The sequence below is a fragment of the Akebia trifoliata genome, chromosome 4, assembly GCF_017979445.1.
Source record: "Akebia trifoliata isolate Shusen 1 chromosome 4, ASM1797944v1, whole genome shotgun sequence".
Lineage (NCBI taxonomy): Eukaryota > Viridiplantae > Streptophyta > Magnoliopsida > Ranunculales > Lardizabalaceae > Akebia > Akebia trifoliata.
The window spans coordinates 9,040,770-9,060,488 of NC_141378.1; the positions used below are offsets into that span (position 1 = coordinate 9,040,770).

At 32.2% G+C, this 19,719-nt stretch overlaps 1 protein-coding gene across 1 annotated transcript; it reads left to right on the forward strand.

The window, feature by feature from the left end:
- The first annotated feature begins 12,036 nt into the window (after nucleotides 1-12,036).
- LOC147403581 (sulfite exporter TauE/SafE family protein 3-like) lies at nucleotides 12,037-19,101 on the forward strand. Its single transcript, XM_086439205.1, has 12 exons — nucleotides 12,037-12,336; nucleotides 12,562-12,721; nucleotides 13,050-13,250; nucleotides 14,785-14,846; nucleotides 14,929-14,968; nucleotides 15,237-15,298; nucleotides 15,413-15,499; nucleotides 15,613-15,663; nucleotides 16,872-17,093; nucleotides 17,693-17,786; nucleotides 18,685-18,825; nucleotides 18,914-19,101. Exons 1-12 carry the CDS (start codon nucleotides 12,121-12,123, stop codon nucleotides 18,994-18,996), a joined length of 1,419 nt encoding a protein of 472 aa, XP_086295331.1. The 5' UTR covers nucleotides 12,037-12,120; the 3' UTR covers nucleotides 18,997-19,101.
- The last annotated feature ends 618 nt before the right edge of the window (nucleotides 19,102-19,719 follow it).

A 19,719-nucleotide genomic window follows, 5' to 3' on the forward strand; every position in this document is an offset into this window, starting at 1 on the left:
CATATATATATATATATATAGGATCAAGATTCATATACACATATATCTACTCATATATCTACAATGTGTTTTGTCTTATGTGGGTTAAATTTTTTGGATTTAACTGATATTTGGTAAGGATGATCTCTATGATATATATATATATGGGTCCCGTTCAACACCAAACATTTTGGCCAACATTTTAGCCAATCATTTTTGTTATCTCTACGGTGAGGAGATCATCATCACTAAAAATCAGCCTATTCCAAAATGTCTAACCCCATCAAAAATGATTTACAAAAAATGGACGGTCCACGATTTTTCAACTTGTAAACATGGGCTAGAAGTTTTGATGAGGATGATCTCTACGGTGAGGAGATCATCCTCACCAAAAATCAGCCCATTCCAAAACTTCTAGCCCCATGTTTACAAGTTGAAAAATCGTGGATCGTCCATTTTTTGTAAACCATTTTTGATGGGGTTAGAAGTTTTGGAATGGGCTGATTTTTAGTGATGATGATCTCCTCACCGTAGAGATCATCCTTACCAAAAATCAGTTAATTCCAAAACTTCTAACTCATGTTTTGAAAAATGTTTTGCCAAAATGTTTGATGCTAAACATTTTCATATATATATATATATGGGTCCCTTTCAGCAACAAACATTTTGGCAAAACATTTTGGCAAAACATTTTTCAAAACATAGGTTAGAGGTTTTGGAATGGGCTGATTTTTGGTGAGGATGATCTCTATGGTGAGGAGATCATCCTCATCAAAAATCAGCCCATTCCAAAACTTCTAGCCCCATGTTTACAAGTTGGGAAATCGTGGACCGTCCATTTTTTGTAAGCCATTTTTGATGGGTAAGAGGTTTTGGAATGGGCTGATTTTTGGTGATGATGATCTCCTCACCGTAGAGATCATCCTCACCGTAGAGATCATCCTCACCAAAAATCAGCCCATTCCAAAACCTCTAACCCATATTTTGAAAAATGTTTTGCCAAAATGTTTGTCAAAATGTTTGTTGCTGAATATTTCCCTATATATATATATATATATATATATAGGGTCCCGTTCAACAACAAACATTTTGACAAACATTTTGGCAAAACATTTTTCAAAACATGGGTTAGAGGTTTTGGAACGGGTTGATTTTTTGTGAGGATGATTTCTACGGTGAGGAGATCATCCTCACCAAAAATAGCCCATTCCAAAACTTCTAGCCCCAGTTTACAAGTTGAAATATCGTGGATCGTCCATTTTTTGTAAATCATTTTTGATGGGGTTAGAAGTTTTGAAATGACCTGATTTTTGGTGATGATGATCTCTTTACCGTAGAGATCATCCTCACCAAAAATCAGCCCATTCCAAAACCTAACCCATGTTTTGAAAAATGTTTTGCCAAAATATTTGTTGCTGAACATTTCCCATATATATATAGGGTAGCGTTCAATGGCCAATTTTTTGGCAAAACATTTTTCAAAACATGAGTTAGAAGTTTTGGAATGAGCTGATTTTTTGTGAGGATGATCTCTACAGTGAGGAGATTATCCTCACCAAAAACTTCTAACCCATGTTTATAAGTTGAAAAATCATGGACCGTCCATTTTTTGTAAACTATTTTTGATGGGGTTAGAAGTTTTGGAATGGACTGATTTTTGGTGATGATGATCTCCTCACCGTAGAGATCATCTTCATCAAAAATCAACCTATTCCAAAACTTCTAACTCACGTTTTGTCAAAAAGTTTGCTAAAAAGTTTGCCATTAAACGTGATCCATATATATATATATATATATATATATGTTTGTTGGTTTTTGTCAACTTGTGTCTTAAGGTAACACGTTAATGGGCAATATAAATACACTTTAGAAAATAGAATCTAAAGGTAATTTGATAAAAAATAATATTTTTAAGGGTATTTTCGAAATAAAATTCATTTTTTAAAGTGCGCCATCTTAAGAAAGACCCATCATTGTCAATATAAATGCTTAATCTTTCGTGACAAACGCTGGGATGTCAGATCATTTTGCTACAACTTTTATACTTTTGTGACTGTTGCTCATTCGTCGTCTTAAAAACATTTTTTTCCACGAAGCTTCAAAAAGCGAGACTCAAATTCCATTGGAGAGAAAACTACTCTCTATGAGATGGCTTGAACGAACGAGTCAAATCGGATTTGAAAACCTAATGAGTTTGTTAAGCTGTTAAATCCACATAACGACCATGCGTCCAAATAAAAACAACTTAACATAACTGCTTATATCGTGGGCCCGTGGTAGATTTCTTTAAGAATAAGTTTAGAATAATCCTGAAGTGACCTCGAGATTTTAACTCATATCTAACTTTCCTACACATCTATGCTTCGTACACACTTCCACGTCATGTAAGTGAAATATGACATATGAGGAACAATCTTGAGACAGTGTTAATCTATACTACGTGACGCTCATCCACGTCATCATATGTAAGTTCATCCGTACGTTTAAACGTACAGTAACTTACGAACGAACTTTTCAATTGCACGTACTTTTGCACAAGCATTTGACGCTTAGCTTTAGAAAATTCCAATTGCAAGGTGGGACATCTTAGTCGGCCCTTTTTTTACTCAATTCGATTTTGACTTATATTTACATGACCATACATTGAGAGAGAGAAAGAGTACATGAGCTTGATAAGAGATGTGGTTAAAAAAAATTGTGTTGGAGTAACATTGGGATTTATTGTAATTCTCACATTTCTGATGTGGGGTGTGCACATAATCGTATATGTGTTTTCTTGAGATATGAGTAAAAACATCTACAATTATGTGTGTACGTTCACGTTAGAAATGCGATAATCATAATAAATCCAATGTCATCCTAGCATTAGTGGGTTAAAAATTACTCTTAGATATGTAAATTATTATGCTATCTCATTAAAAAATTGACATAAAAATGAAGGTGAATTAAAGTTCTTAACATATCTTTCTTTAGGTTAAACATGGACCAAATTTTATTTATTTTTTATTTTTTCAGAAGTTTATATTCTCTCAAAATATGCACTATATTTTAAAGAAAAATTGTTGCATGAGTACATTGATAAACATTGTCTACTAAAATTCTTAGATTATAAGAAATATTATAATTAAATATTTATCTATAGAAGTATTATCTCAAGGAGTATATCTATTAAAAATGGATGAGAAATCAAACTCTTTGGAAGCATCCTTCAAATTGAAAACTTGTTGGGACGACAATGATTGATGTTGCCAAGCGTTATTGAGAGAGAAACTACATCATAAATAAGGCTATCTGTACGTTTCAATTATGTAACATTGAGTCATGCTGGGGTGACATTAGATTTACTGTGATTTTTTACATTTATGATGTGGAGGTGAGCACATAACCGTATATGTGTTTACTCTTATAAATCCAATGTCATTCCAGCATTAGTGTGTAACATTAGGTACTTCTTCTACCACATATGTATTTCCAAAAAGAATGATTCAATGAACATTGGATACTTTGCCATGGAGATTACAAGGTGGGACATCTAAGTCGAATATCTTCTACTCACTCAAGTAGGCATATATTTGTGTGGTCATGGATTACATCATGATTATAAAGAATTACAGGAACATATATATATATATATATATATATATATATATATATATATGGGGAACAACCCTACCACGTGACATGGAAGTAAGATATCAAGATACTTGGAGGTGAATGTCCTCAGACATTGAGAACAATAAATCCTCTTTGGTGCTTTACTATTAAATGTCTTCACGAGAGAAGGATATTTTTGTCCTTTTAAGCTACTATATAGTTTTGATTTACATCCAACTTTGGTTAAAAGACATTTCTATGCTTCCACATTGGATATATTCATAAATATGAGATTAGGTCATGTGTTACATGCGGTATCATACGATTGGACAATGCAAAAAATTTTAATTCCCAAATGACTATTTTATGTGTAAAATTTTTCTCATGAATCTTCTTAGCTGTTAATTATAGACAAACTCTACCCAATAGAATTGTGGATTGCAACTTATACCCAAGTAATGCCATTTCAAAAACTTTTGTTTGGATCTATTAACTCATGCATGAATGCCACATATGTATATATAAAAATCAGTCTCATAGGTAATTTCTAACCAATGATTTGTGCATCTCTTACCTTGGGATTTGAGAATAATGAATAAGCCCATCAATTGGTTGCAAGTTCATGATAGAAATGATTTGCTTAACGTTATGCATGATTACATATGGAAAATTCGATTTTCATATGAGTCGTGATAATCTAATGCTCTTTTTTTCAGATAAGCCCCGTACGCTTCCATCAAAGAACCGTAGATCCTTTGCTTTGGGATACATAAAAAAAAGATTTATGATTCTATAATTGCCATATCAAGGAGTGTAAGGGGGCGTCTGGAAAAAAAAAGTGTCAAATTATCATTAATCTTTTTGTCAGAAAAAAAAATCATTCTACACATAATGATTCCACTTGGTGAAAATTATTTTCCAACCCCCAAATTAAATTAAAAGGTTGGGATCCATTGACTCGTCTAAAACATGAAACTCTGACCATTAAAATATGAAATTCAATGATTGAAATTTATCCTAGGGATACACACCATATTATTGCAATGTATGTTTTATAATGATGGCTGGGATTTCGTGTTTTTCAAATGAGACATTTTTCATGATTCATATAATCTGATTCGACTCTCGAACTAATCCTTTGTCATCATATAGAACCTATCATATCTAATAAGAAGAGAAACTTATCTCTAAAACTATCTAATGAATCGCCATGTAAGTGCTGATAAAAAGTCAAAAAGGCAGAAGCAGCCATGAAGGTTCAATAATGAGGAATTTTAAGAGAGATACGACAAATCGGTACGTTACCTTCACATGCTTGATAGTAAGTAGTAACCGATAAAAAGTGATAAATGACGTTGTAGAAAATTTATCTCGATTACAAGCTAAGAATCATAGCAGGTAAGATTCCCCACAAATCTCGCATGTCTTGTTATTCAAATTAAGCTTGATAATTAGTTTTTTCTTTTTTTCCTTTTATGTTTTATGTTTTTGGATTTTGTTGTTGTTATTTTTTTGTCTTGGAGATGTAGTGTGCTTATCCTTGGCTTTGGTTTACAGTCGACATGTACATCATGTGTCTTGATGAAAAGCATTTATGATTCTTACACACATCCATGATAGAAATGTCAACCACAATGTTATTTCAGCATTATCCTTTGATTTATCTGTAAAATGACAAATACTCTTACCATCAAACTCTAGGAAAAAAAAAAAAAATCTTGATTCCCAATATTATGATTCATGTGGATCATAAGATTTGAAATCTTACCAAGTTATTCAGCAACTCTCACTCATTTGAAAACAACTACTTACCAAAAGGGGAAAGGTAAATCAAAATCATTTTGTTTTTCCTTTTTACCATCTCTAACTCATTATCTGTCAAACTTTTAATGTTAAAATGTGTTGGATTTTGTAGAGTTAGAGTTCTCGAATTGAGAAATTTGTACTAATTTAATGATGCAGGCCAAAAAATAGGACGAGTCCAACTAGCCTTACTTAAGTTAGTATGGATTTTGCACTCACTAAGGGTTTGGGTTCACTTTGTAGCATCCAAAAACATGATCTGATGTTTCAAGGGTTGTTGAGGATAAAATTCTACAAATTTTGATAAAAAAAACAAATTCCAAAAATAGTTATTTTTTACCGTTGAATTTTAATTTTTAGTTCGAGAGTTATGTTGGTAACCGTTCGTTTTCAAAACCTTGGATGAAACTCAAAAGAAATTGTTTTTAAAATTTTTATTTTTGTTTTTGGATCCAAAGGTACATTTGATTGCACGGAAAATCAGGTGAAAATTGCAATTTCATGGAAAATTCTTATTTATAAGTGTTTGGTGCGTCAAAAATTAGAAAATTGCAGGAAAAATGATTTGCCACCACATGTGATTTTCGTTCGTTAGCGGCAAATCATTTTCTTATGCCTCCCCCTTAGGACGGCAAATCATTTTCTTATGCCTCCCCCTTAGGAAAATGATTTGCCATCACAGGAAACATTAAAATAATAAAATAATGAATATTTTAAATTCTTAAAAGTTAGGATTTATTTGTAAAATAAAATTTTAAATTGTTAAAAATTAATCATTTTTATAAATTTTTTTTTAAAATTAGCTTTGTCAATCATTTCTTAATTTTTGATTAAATAATTAATTTTAAATTATTTCAATTTTTTTTTATAAATAAAAATAGAGAGCTATGGTTGGCACCCCAACTTTTATTGATTACACCCCATAAAAATCAGAAATAAAAGTTGTGATGCCAATAGAAACTCTCTCAATTTTTTGCTAGATTGTTATCTATATATATATTTTTAAAGAATTTTATATGAGTTTAATCATAATTGTAAACAACTACTAAAATTGTTTGAACGAGTGTTATAATATTAAGATTATAATTTGTGCCAAACCTTTGTAATTTTTGAACAGTGTGTTTTAATATTTAATTTGGGTTTGATAAATAATTTAAAAAATATGATGTAATAGTTAAAATTTGGGGTGCCAATAGTATCTCTCTAATGATTTAAGAAATTGGGATATAATAATTCAAAAGTTAACAAAGAAGTTAAAGTAAAATAATAATTTTTTTGTTATTTTTATGCAACTCTAACAACAAAAATAATTTTTTCGCAAAATTTTTCATGATTTGTTCAAATTGTAGAAAAGGGTTTGCCTTACAAATCAATTGCTTGGCAAATGATTTGCCAAGTAATATTTTCTCGGCAATCAAACATGCCGTAAATTTTTTGAAGAAATTTAAAGGAATGTGATGTTGAATTGCGGATATGGTAATCTATTTGGACAAAACAACCCTTGGAAAGACTTCAAATCTTACTAAGTTAGTATGAAAAATGTTTCTCAAATCTGCCCACGTGTCCGTGACATAGTCTCTCTTCTAGGGAAACGAAATTCACAACAAATTTGCAATGATCAGGCCTGAAAAACTGTCATATTGGTGGGATCACTGTTTGATCCTTAATTCAATTTGGTTGGAGGATTTACATGTTTTAAAACTCTATAAAATGTACATTTTTCCTAAATTATTTTCATAAAAGGATACCATTAAAAAAAAAATCAATGATTCATCAATCAAACTGATTTTACTGTAAAGTTTGGTTCGATCTGGTCGAACCAAGAATTTGATTTAATTTTTAAAACATTAGGTAGTCTAGTTGACGAGATTAGACATGAAATCAACGCAAAACTAGAATTATGGATAAGCAAATTAGAAACCAAGGACTTTATGATAAGTGTAATGGTGATGATAACACCACACTATTATAATATGAATTCGCACCATAAGTGATTTTATTAAAAAATTACACCATAAGTCAATGAATGCTCCAATTTCTGTAGTGTGTTTCTAGCATAAAATCACTTAGGGTGTGAATTCATATTACAATGAAATGATAATATCACAATTCTAGGTACAATAAAGATTACGTTTGTGGAGTATAAATTTAGCGATGAACCTTGGGAAGAAATATATACAGTTAAAATTAACGGTCTAGAAATACTTCAAAACAATCGATTTCGTTAACTTGAGTTTATCATACATAAGGACAAGAGATTGAGAGAGATTTTACCATATAATTAGAGTATGGAGGTTAAAATAGACATACGCTTTTGGAGTACTATGCGATAGATACATACCGGCCAATAACACTAGAAGTAAAATGAAGAGGACAATCTAAAAATAACTACACTTCAAAGAGCTGAATGTTGGGTAATTAATTGGTAATTATGTTAATAATATAAGTGTGGCATAGTCGAGGATGTTGAGATGGATGAGTGGAGAGATTGGGAATTATAAAAATGCAGGAATAGGTTGAATAGGTGATGAACTGGAAAGCTGATTGAGATAGTTTCAACATGTTCAACCAAGGTCGATTAGGACACCAATATAATTAGAAAAAAATATTAAAGTTGAAAGGATTAAAATAATGAGAGAAATACCTAAATGAAAATGGATAGATATGGTGAAAGAGCATGTATGAACTAACTCTAACTCTAAAGAGTATTATTAGTTTAATTTGATTGGTATGATCAGTTATCTATCTTTTTAGAAATTCAGATCTATTTTAATTATTTAGTTCTTATTCTTTGATCCATATCTTTCCTAGTTTTTTAATTAGAATAATGCTGAAGATTGGATCTCACATTGCACTTCTTGACGTGAAAATGTAAGGAACCATAGACGATTTTCTGGAGATACGAGTGAAAAATCATTTATAGGTCCTGTACACTTTCATGTCAAGATGTGTGATGTGAGATCCAATCTTGAGGTCACTCCAGTGTGACTCTTTTAATTATAATATACTTGAGATAATAAAAAAAATGATAACTTCCAAAAAAAATTCTACACCATAAATTTTTATCACCGTTTTTTCTAAACCCTACCAATTTAGGAACATAGTAAAAAAGTCGGGGTTTGAGAATAATTTGGCAAGAAAAAGTTTTGGAAAAAAAATCGGCAAAAGATTGATAAAGTCAGAAAAATATTGAATAAATTAATTTTTTTTAAAGTAATGAAAATGCGTGGGTGATGGACCCAGAAGCCACTCACTAGTCCCACAAATTTTAAGATGGCAAATATTGGTAGGACCATTTTCCTTACCCAATATAAACTCTCTAATTATCCTTTAACCTAGTTTTCTAAATTATATTATTAGAGACCTAACATAAGGATGTGCATAAAAAAGTAGAGATTAATTATTCTAATTAATTATACAAACTAAAATATCTGGGGTATTTTAGATATTTTAATCCTAAGTTTTGGTAAATATTTGAGATCCTTATGTGTTTTGAAACTATTGACACACCCCTTGACTGAGATCTTCTAAGAGACTAACACAGAATGACCTAAATACCAGATGTTCACAAATTGTACTTAATCCATCATCTCGAACTTCTTTGTCAAAAACCCCTTTATTTTTCTTTCCAAAAACTCATTATCTTGAAATTTGATTCTTGACATTCTAAGCCTAAAAGAGAGAATCTTGTGGTTGAAAACAAGAGGGCAAAATATAGAGGTTCGGTTTTTGGAGATCAACAAAGGGTTTTTGGCAAGTTAACTTGAATATCTCAAGTTAACTTCTGAGTCATTGAGTTGACTCAACTCGGTAGACACCTGAATTGAGTCAAGTTTTCCAATTTGATTACTATGGTTGGTTAGAAACCCATCTTCTTTACTCTACTTGGCTGCTTACTAAAAGTTAAAATACCTCCACCACCAACAACAAAGTCTTATTCCAAATATTTGGGATCAGTTAATCCAGCGACGCTCCTCCATTCAAGCTAGTCTAAGAGTAACTTCAATTGGTCTCTATATCTCTATATTTAGAGATAGAGACCTCCGAACCAAGCTCCTATAAGTCTCTTAATTTCTGATCCACCCTCTAAATCACTATTCATATATCTAGAATTGGAGATGAAGAAAAAAGATAGCGAGGGCCTCTATTTCACTATTCATCTTGTACAAATACCAATTGTGTACCTATTATTTCACATTAATGCCATTCTTAATTTTCTTTTTAACTAAAAATATATTTTAAATATAATTTTGTCTTTTATTTATTTTTAATTATTATTATTTAGTATTTTAATTTTTTATTATTAAATGTTTATAAAAATATTTTAAACTCAAATTTAATCAATTGTTCGACCAAATTCGACAAAAAAATTGTAATAAAAAATTAATTTAATCATGCACATTCATTTTTTTTTTAAATAAATGACATTAATTTAAATGTATATATTTATATTTTTCTACTAAACATGATCAGACCAAATTTGATTTCTCATACATTTGGTGGATTTTTTTTTTTTATATATATTTAAATTGGGGTCTAACAAGTAAAGTTGGGTTGACAATAGCAATTTTTTTTTATATATTTTTAATATTTAACTTGGGTGTAACAAGTAAAGTTGGGTTGCCAATAACAATTTTTCCTTTTTTTTAATATTTAACTTGGGGTGTAACAAATAAAGTTGGGTTGCCAATAACAAACTTTACACGTTTAACTTGAGGTGTAATAAGTAAAATCGGGTAGCCAATAACAAATTTATTGTTTTCTATTATGTGAATACTGAATTAGAGACGTGAATAGTAATTTAGAGGATGTGATCCGTTGGAGTTCGTTTAAGTTTGGAGGAGACAATCATCTCTAAAATGTGAGCATATGCTAAAATAGAGATACCCATTGGAATTGCTCTAATTTCAAGATTTCTGATATTGAGAGTTTTATATTTGAGAAATGCTAAATTGATGTCGTTTTTTGCCAACACCCTATGACATGTTAGCTCACAACCCAACAAACGTTTGACATGTGGCGCAATGACATCAACAATAGAGAGAGCTTCTCTGTTGCCCGCTGGCCACATATTTATTTTTTTAGATTTCAAATCTTAAAAAGAGTCTTTGGACTCATATTGATTATCACATTGACAATCTAACAACACAGCCTTTTAGATTTCATGAAAATATTCATATTAAAAAAAAAAATTAAAAAAATATTATTTTTTGAGCTTGTTCCAAGGTGTTGAAAATGGACAGCCACCGAATACCCAAATTTAAAAATAAAATTTAACAGTGAAAAATATTTATTTAATTTTTTTTTAAAAGTTCATATAATTTTATCCTATACAACTCCATTGCATTAGATCATATTTTTGAATGTCACAAAATGATCAAATCAGAAATTTTGCTTTTTTTTTACTATGGGCAAGAGAGAGAAAAGGGTGTCTGGGGCATTGGCAAAAAACAACATGCGTTTAACATCATTCTTTATATGGTTAAAATCAACGTTCAAGTTCTTTTAAAAATTATCACTTATTTTTGTAGAACCTTCAACAATTCAAGTTTTTTACTTTTATATATTGTTTATCAAACTTATTTCTACATTTTTTTGAATGCATTTATTTCTAATTTTATTGTTTCTATGATAGTTTTTAATGTCAAACATTAAGTATATGAAACATAATTGATTTGGCTAAATTTTATATTTTATTTTAATTAATGCATGTATTTAGATAACTCTACAACATTGTTTCCTCTCTTTACCAATTCAACAAACTCACATTAAGGGTGTTGGTGTTGAAACCTAAATTAAATCATCCATATATTCATGGGAATCAAAGTTTACCGCTCAAATCCTTAGCAAACACCATGTGGAATTGAAACCATTTTGTGGAGAATCTAACTTTGAAGCGGGTAGACCACTTCAAAACTTTGAAGGATTCTCTCCTTATAAGACATGTGGTATCTTAAATATATTTCATGCGGCTACATTTCTACTAAAATTTGAAATACCTTCTTGAAAATGCCATGTGTAGTCCAATGAGCTGTTATGTTGTCTTAGAGTTCAAATTGAGAAGGTATCTTGAGAATCTGGAGTGATTGACCGTATCAATCACATTCTTTTGTAAAGAAATCACGAGGAATTTTTCATTAAAAAACCCTAGGATTTAAGAGATGATAAGTTTCAATCCCCTTGAATTAGGAAAATGTGTGACATGAATAAATGAGCAATTAAGAAAAGGGGTTGACCTATAAATAAGAAGGGAGACCTTAGAAGAAAGAACTCTTGAAAGGTAATTAACCTTATTAGTTATTATTTTTTTGTAACTTAGACGTTGGAGGGTGTTTGGCAACTATTACATCATTGTCCCATCGTGTTCGTGGAGAAAGAGTTGCATTGGAAATATTTGAGTTGTTCGAGGTAAATCTATTAAAACAAGTGTTTTTTGTTTAGAAATCGAAGATAAGGGTATTTAGGTCATTTTCAATAATTTATAACAGTATACCGAGGTCAAGATGGCATGTCAGTTTGAAAATTGGAAAACACAGATACTCGTAAAACGTAAAGTAGAGGATATGTTTAAATCAGCAGAAAAAATTGAACGAAAATTGAGAATTATAGTTATAAATACCCATATTAAGCAAAGAGAGAAAACAAGTTGAAGTGGGGGAATTCTCTCTCTCTCTCTCTCTCTCTCTCTCTCTCTCTCTCTAGTCTCTCTCCCTCCCTCTCTCTAGTCTCTCTCTCTCTCTGTACATGGTTCTAATGGAGGTGAAGCTGAGAGTGGTAGGAAGATGGTTGGTGTGTCTGGGCATTGTGATGGTGAGTGAGATGGTTAGGGCAGAGAGGCCCCTCAGATCTTTTGATGAACAAAGTTCTGTACACAAACAAATAGGAGAAGAAGGGCTTGTGGTTAGGATTGTTAATTTCTTATGGAAGACTGGAGAATCTTCTTATCACCATGTTTGGCCTGTTAGTCTCTCTCTCTCTCTCTCTCTCTAGTCTCGTGTCATCCATTATGAATCATGCATTTCAGCTAACCGTCCCGGTTGACTCGCACGAGATTTTCAAGCTCTTCGAGTCAACCGATTTTGGTATATTTTATATAAAAAAAATATGCAATTAAGTCATCCCCACTTTATTAAATTTATTTTCATGTAAATATTATTATAGTTTTGATTTGGTTTTGGTTGACAGGATATGGTGTTTTCCTGGAGAATTGTGGTGGGAACGATAGTAGGATTCTTCGGGGCAGCGTTGGGGAGTGTTGGAGGTGTTGGTGGTGGTGGTATCTTCGTCCCAATGCTTAGCTTGATCATTGGCTTCGATCCCAAGTCCTCTACTGCTATTTCCAAATGTTTGCAGCTCACTTAATTTCTTAACTTCTTATTTTTAAGATTTTCTAAAATGGATATTTTACGTTAAAATAAAAATAAATTATTATTAAGGACTATTAACTTGATTTTGATGTTCTTTCTAGATGAAAATCATTATCAAATTTTAAGATACATTGTGAAAAGTTAGATTGTCCAGAGATCTTTAGTGGGGGTATTTAGTGTATATTAATTATATAAAGTGTGCATGAGAAATGGGTGATATTCAATATTTCATTACTAATTGTCTTTTATTTTAAAAAGAATTATTGTTATTTACAAATATGAAACTTTTATAATTCATATATACAGGTATGATCATGGGTGCGGCAGGATCATCAGTGTACTACAATCTAAGACTTCGTCACCCGACATTGAACTTACCCATCATAGATTACGACCTTGCGCTCCTCTTCCAGCCCATGCTCATGTTAGGTATTAGTATCGGAGTCGCCTTCAACGTCATGTTTGCTGATTGGATGGTTACAGTTCTGCTCATCATCCTCTTCTTGGGTAACGAGTTATTATTACCAAGTTTTATAGGAAAGCTTAGAAATATTTTCCTAAAAATTTAGAGCTCTGTTATTGGTACTCTAAATTTTACTTATTACATCCTAATTTTTTAAATTATTTATCAATCCCTAATTAAAGATTAAAACTTTACAAAGTTCGGTTCAAGTTATTATTTCAACATTTTAAAGTGTTATAACACTGAAGCTAACTTCAACAGTGATTTACAATTAAGATTATACGCATAAAAAATCCTAAATCTTATATAAAGAAACCTAAAAAGAGAGTCTATTAGCACCCGAACTTTTACTTATTCTCAACCATTAACATATATATATATTTTTTAAGGTAGTGTTAAAGGCACCCCAATTTGTATCAAAGGTGCCCCATCCCATATTGTTTTTGTCTTATATAAGTTAAAAGTTTTGGATTTGTTGATTTTTGGGGAGGATGGTCTCTAAGGTGAGGAGATCATTTTCACCAAAGACATCCATTTTTTTTTTGAAAATCATTTTGATAAGGTTGGAAGTTTCAGAATAACTTGATTTTTGGTGAGATGATTTCCTCACCATAGAGATTGTCCTCACAAAAAAATCAAATCACTCAAATTTTTTTAACTCATATAAGACAAAAAATAAAATAAAAATGGCTATGATGTGGGGCGCCCTTGATAATAATTGGGGTGCCTTCAACATTACGTTTTTTCTAATTTTAATTCAGGTGTAATTGGTAAGAGTTGGGGTGCCACTAGCAACTCTCTAAATTTTACATTTTGCAATTCTTAAACAAAATAATTTTTAGAGGAATCAAGCATAGATACCGACAAGAGCAAGGTTTTCAACGTGGGAAAGTTGATTTGATGCCTTACCGTGCAAAACAAGCACAACCACATTCAACTCTCTACCAAACTAAAGAAGGGGGATTTAGACTAACCCTTCCACGTTCTCAAAATGATGCCATAACCCTTTGACCTTTGACCTTTGTCTACAATGGAAGACTAGTAAATGACCTCACCTTTAACCTCTAGCAAACACTTGATTTTTCTCCCAAAAATCTACAATCTTCGAGCTCCTTTACCTTGTAAATTATTTTTAATCCTTTCAACCTTATCATCAATCTTCTAGAATTCTATCATCTTATAGTTGAAGGTGTGAAAAATAAAAATTTATCCAAGGTCACTGTCTTTAAAGAGAAAAAACAAGGATTTTTAGAAACCTTGCCGAGTCAACTAGTTTAGATCAGTCATTAATATTATTTTTTCTTAGAACTATCTCATGTATATATAAAATAATTTTAATGATTTTTTAAAATAAAATATTTATAATTGATTTTTTTATATATTTAATTATAGCATCTCATAATTCAATTTATAATATTGAAAAATAAATATATATATTATTGAAATGGAAATTTATATTTATGAATTAATAATAATGAACCAGTTTGAAAACAAGGAAGCGGGTACAGCCCCGATCCAAATATTAAAACCAAGGGTCAAAAGCTAATGCACTAATCTAGTTTGGTCTAATGGAGACAGGCACCTCAATTAAGGCACTATTTAAAGGCATAGACACATGGAAGAAAGAAACATTAATGAAGGTAAGGTTCATCCTTATTGTTTCTAATTTCTCTCTCTATTGAAATCCATTAATAGAGTATTTTGGATTGTAATTGATTCCAGGAAGTAACCGAGCTGTTGAACTCTGACTCTAAACCAGCTGGTGAGTCTCCCATACTCCCCTCCAACCAAAACTTTCTTGTGAATTCTGACACTGTTCAGGCTTGTCGAGACTTTTGGATTATTTAGGGTAAGGATAATGCTGAAGTAACGTTAAAACGTACATCGTGGAAAATATTTCTAACGTGTATGTGTGTCATCCACCAAAGAGTGTCGTACTGAGTTAAAATTTAATCTGAAGAATGCATACGAAAACAAGGACAAATAATCATTTTCCTTTGTTTGATTTTTTTTTTTTTTTCGTGTTTCAGATGGTCCGGGTTCAGATTACAAACCACTACCTAGTGGTCCAGCTGCTTTAAAAGATGAAGAGGTAATTCCAATTTCAAACTACTTTTATATATATATATATATCTATCTGTAAAGTTGTCGTCTTGCAAGCATTCTCACTTGTACTTGTCTTCATCATATTATCTAAAACATTCAGGTTCCCATACTAGATAACATCTACTGGAAAGAGTTTGGGTTGCTTATGTTTGTGTGGGTGGCCTTCCTTGTAGTGCAGATAGTTAAGGTGAGTCATTGGTGAATGGTCCAAGATTTGATGGTTGAATCTTAGATCTAATGTTGCAGACCAACATCTCAGGTTTTTATTTTAAAAAATATTAATTCTGATTGATTGTGCAGACTTACAGTGCTACTTGTTCTACCAAATACTGGATTCTGAACTCATTACAGGTAAAGCCTCCGACCTGAAAAAAATCATGTTTATTTTCAGATAAACTACCGAAATACACACGTCAGTTATAAAAAAAATAAATATATCATCTTGATATAGAATATAAGCTCACATACCAAGTTGATTTAGATAAGAAGCGATGATATCAAGTTGTTGATGTAACCCAGTTACCAATTTGAACCAGATATAAACTGGTAGGAGTAGAGTTCAATATGTGTTAGAATTCAAGCATAAACATCAAATAAACATAAAATGGCTGATGGCTTCTATTAATCTTCCCAATTTCAATATAAGCCAATCAACCCAACAATAACTCATCTTTCAATATTATACCAAAAATTCCAATGTGAAAACTAAAACAACACCTTGAGAAAGGTATCATTAATCTTAGAACCTCGTTGGTCTTGGTACCCAATATCCATTCTAGCTAAAGCTATAATTTGGATTCCTCTTTGAAGATCGAAGAAAGTAAACATTGTTGGCCCCGTGATACTACGATTTTGGAAAAGCTATAGACTTTTGGAAGAGTCTAGAAAGTTTTAGGATGTTTTGAGCAATATATAATAATCTATGATAGTGTGGAATGATCTAGAACATTCTAGATTTCAGTATTACATAATAGTTGTACATAGTCTTTTACACCGTGAGAATATTCTAGAGTAGACGAATTTTATAATAGTTATAGGGTAGTTCTAGATGTGTATTAGGAAGATTCTTAAAAAAATTTAATTAATAATAAAATTTTCTAGATATTCCTCTCTAAGAATATATATATACACATATAAAAGTGGGGAAGGAAAATGCTGAAATGACAAAAAGTATTTACTGCGATTCTCACAAGTTTGACGTGGGATGTGCATATAACCGTAGCTTTGTTTCCTTCTGTACAAGTAAAAACCGTCTACGATTATCTATGCATGTCCACGTCAGAATTGTGAGAATCAAAGTAAATACTGTGTCAGCCAGCACTACTCAAGGGGGAAATGCCAAATCATTTCTACCCCCATACGGTTGGGATAATCCAAATCGATAAACAACCTCATTTGTCAGTTCTGTTGCACATAGTCCATTAACATCTTTCTTCCTCAATAACTCTGTCTTAAAGGATAATAAAACCAAGATAACAAAAATGATCACTTCATTGTATTTCTTCACCACCAATTTTCACTAGCTTATCCTCTTTCTAAAGTTGCTCCACATATTGAAGGTACCAATCGCGGTCACCATATCACTCTACGAAGCCATCTGCTTATACAGAGGGAAGAGGGTGATTGCGTCCAAGGGAAAAGATGTCACGAGCTGGAAAGTGCACCAGCTTTTCCTCTATTGTTGTTGTGGGATACTGGCTGGTATAGTTGGGGGATTGCTTGGGCTTGGAGGAGGCTTCATCTTGGGACCACTTTTTCTTGAATTGGGTATTCCTCCTCAGGTACTTCTAAGTTCTAACCCATTACTATGCATCCGTTAATGATAAACATTTACATATTGGCTTGTAAAAGATCGTGATGAAACTGGTCATAAGGAGAGTCAAACATGGGGCATGGATTCTCTTATTCAATAAGAAATGAAGATTAAAAGTTTTATTTTCAATTATAACAAAACTTTTTGTTGGGGATTTCTCAGAAGATATTACAACTCTACTTTCTAATGAATTCTTACCGAAAAAATAATGTATATAAGAATATAATGAGATATAGAATGAAATATCTAACACAAATCTATTCAAATCTTTAGAGAAATAAGAAACGAAGATCTTGTAACTCAGTACAGAAGTTTCATTTTATAATTTGAACATTCTTTTTTGGAAAAAAGTAATTTCTTGGAAGAAACTATATCAACTCTTTTGGGAAATAATTAATTTCTTAGAAGAAAGTACATTTTACATATTTAGACATCTTGTGAAAATGGTTAAGCTCTGAAAATATTAGAAATATTTGTGACAGGGACACGTTGCCTAAATTTTGAAGGACCTTTATTAGTTCATAGACATATAGTAGAGTGGTTTCATAAAGTTGTTCTCTCTTGCAGGTCACAAGTGCAACATCAACCTTTGCGATGGCGTTCTCGTCCTCCATGTCAGTGATACAATATTACCTTCTCAATCGTTTCCCAGTCCCATATGGTGGGTAGCAACTATCAAATTCCTCTAAATTATAAGAGTAGAGAGAAACAAAGAAAACACACCTTTAGTTTGAAGAAAAGAAAGGAGGGATAAAAAAGGCTGTTTCTTATGTGGGCTGTTTGGAGATCGGTTGCGACTCCTTTCCCCCCATTGTTTCTCTGTTTTCCCAGGATAAAAGAGGCTTGCTCTTCCTGCGTTTGTAGCTGGTCTAAGTCTGCCTTGACTTTGTTGACCTTTCAAAAAAAAAAAAAAAAAAAAAGAAGAAGAAGAAGAGAAGAAGAAGAAAAAGAGAGATAAAAAATGAAGTAACGAAAACTGAGATTGAATAGTTGATCTTGGTTCTAAGTATTTATTTCTTGCTTGGCAAGTAAGGGGTTAGTGGTTAATGTGGAAGTGGGTTCAACAGGTTTTGAACCTTGGTCATGGGATCAACACTCCACACGTCTTACCAACTTAACTAAGTTGGAATCTTCATCTTATTTCAAAGTTGACTAAGTATACTTGTACCTAAATCAAATCTCAACAATTTGATTTGAGTAAACTATGGAAGATTTTAAATGAAAGAACCCATGTTAACTACTCACATGGTTTTAAAACTCAGTTTCATGTCTCGTCTCGTCCATGCCTGATACCGAGTCATCTCGGACAAGTTTTCCGATATGTTTGAGACGTCTTGTCCAAAATTTTCAAAAATGAACGTAAGGTATGAAATCTCGTTCTAAAAATTGACTTATGCGTCCGTCTCGTTCATGCCTGATACCGAGATGACTCGGACGATACGTCTCGGTCGAGTTTTGAAACCATGACTACTCATCACTACCTAAATATAACATGAAATTAACTCTAATTACTATTGGAATATAACATTGAAAGGAAAAATCCACCTTTTTTGCTGCAGCTTCCTATTTTGTTTTGGTAGCCATGATTGCTGCTTTCATTGGTCAGCACGTAGTGAGGAAGTTAATATTGTTACTTGGCCGGGTATCTTTGATCATCTTCATCCTGGCTCTGACCATCTTTGTGAGCGCAATTAGTTTGGGTAAATATCCTTCTTTTTTATGTGGTTTAAATTTTAAGGTTTCAACCTCAAGTCAATCAAATGCTCAAAATTCTATTGTACACTGCAGGTGGAGTGGGAATATCAAACATGGTTGAGAAGCTGGAGCACAACGAGTATATGGGATTTGAAAGTCTGTGTCACGAATCTTAGCCATTTGTTTTATTTAACTATTATGCCAGTTATCAGTGAGCAACAACTATATCAACACTTTATTTCTCAAAGTCAGTAAGTCATTCGTATTCTTAGCTTGTTGTATGTTAATGGTGTCGCTGTGTTCTACCACCCCTCATCAGTTGGTTTCATTTGCCTAACATCTTCTTTACTTTATGAAGAACTGGATCATGTGTGCCATATGCAGTTAAGCATGCATATAGTGCAGACTTAGTACAAAAAAATAAAGGGGGGAAAACCCTGAATGAATAATCCTAATTAGTAGGACAAAAGGAAGTCAACCTTCCTGCCTTAATTTTACTGATGGGACACATGCAAGGGAGCTAGAATACTATTGTAGAATCATGGAATTTTTGTGTGTGGATGTGTCTCTATTTCGATTTGCAATGATGTGGTTTCAAGGTCCTAGGTTGCTGGATAGCAAAGAAGAGAGGAGGAAGACCTAGTTTTGTTGTACAAAAAACATGGAGACTCGTGGAGAGATTGAAGGAGTAGGATGGACTCTCCTTTGAGCAAGATAGCTTCCGTTAACAGAAAGGAAGAAGTGGAGACCCTTTTAAATGGAAGAATCTCGAAGAAGAGTGGAAGCAACGATGAAACTGCTTAGATTAGCTAAATGGGAGGAGATTAGTTCGAACTTGGAAGTAGAAATCCAAAGTAATATGGTTTAAAGAAGATGAAAATAATATCAGCTTCTTCCAC

Coding starts and splice junctions, on each gene's coding strand:
- LOC147403581 (XM_086439205.1), top strand. CDS start 12,121: ATGGTTCTAATGGAGGTGAAGCTGAGAGTGGTAGGAAGATGGTTGGTG. Junction 14,969..15,236: donor CTCTGACTCTAAACCAGCTG/GTGAGTCTCCCA, acceptor TTCGTGTTTCAG/ATGGTCCGGGTTCAGATTAC. Junction 17,094..17,692: donor AATTGGGTATTCCTCCTCAG/GTACTTCTAAGT, acceptor TCTCTCTTGCAG/GTCACAAGTGCAACATCAAC.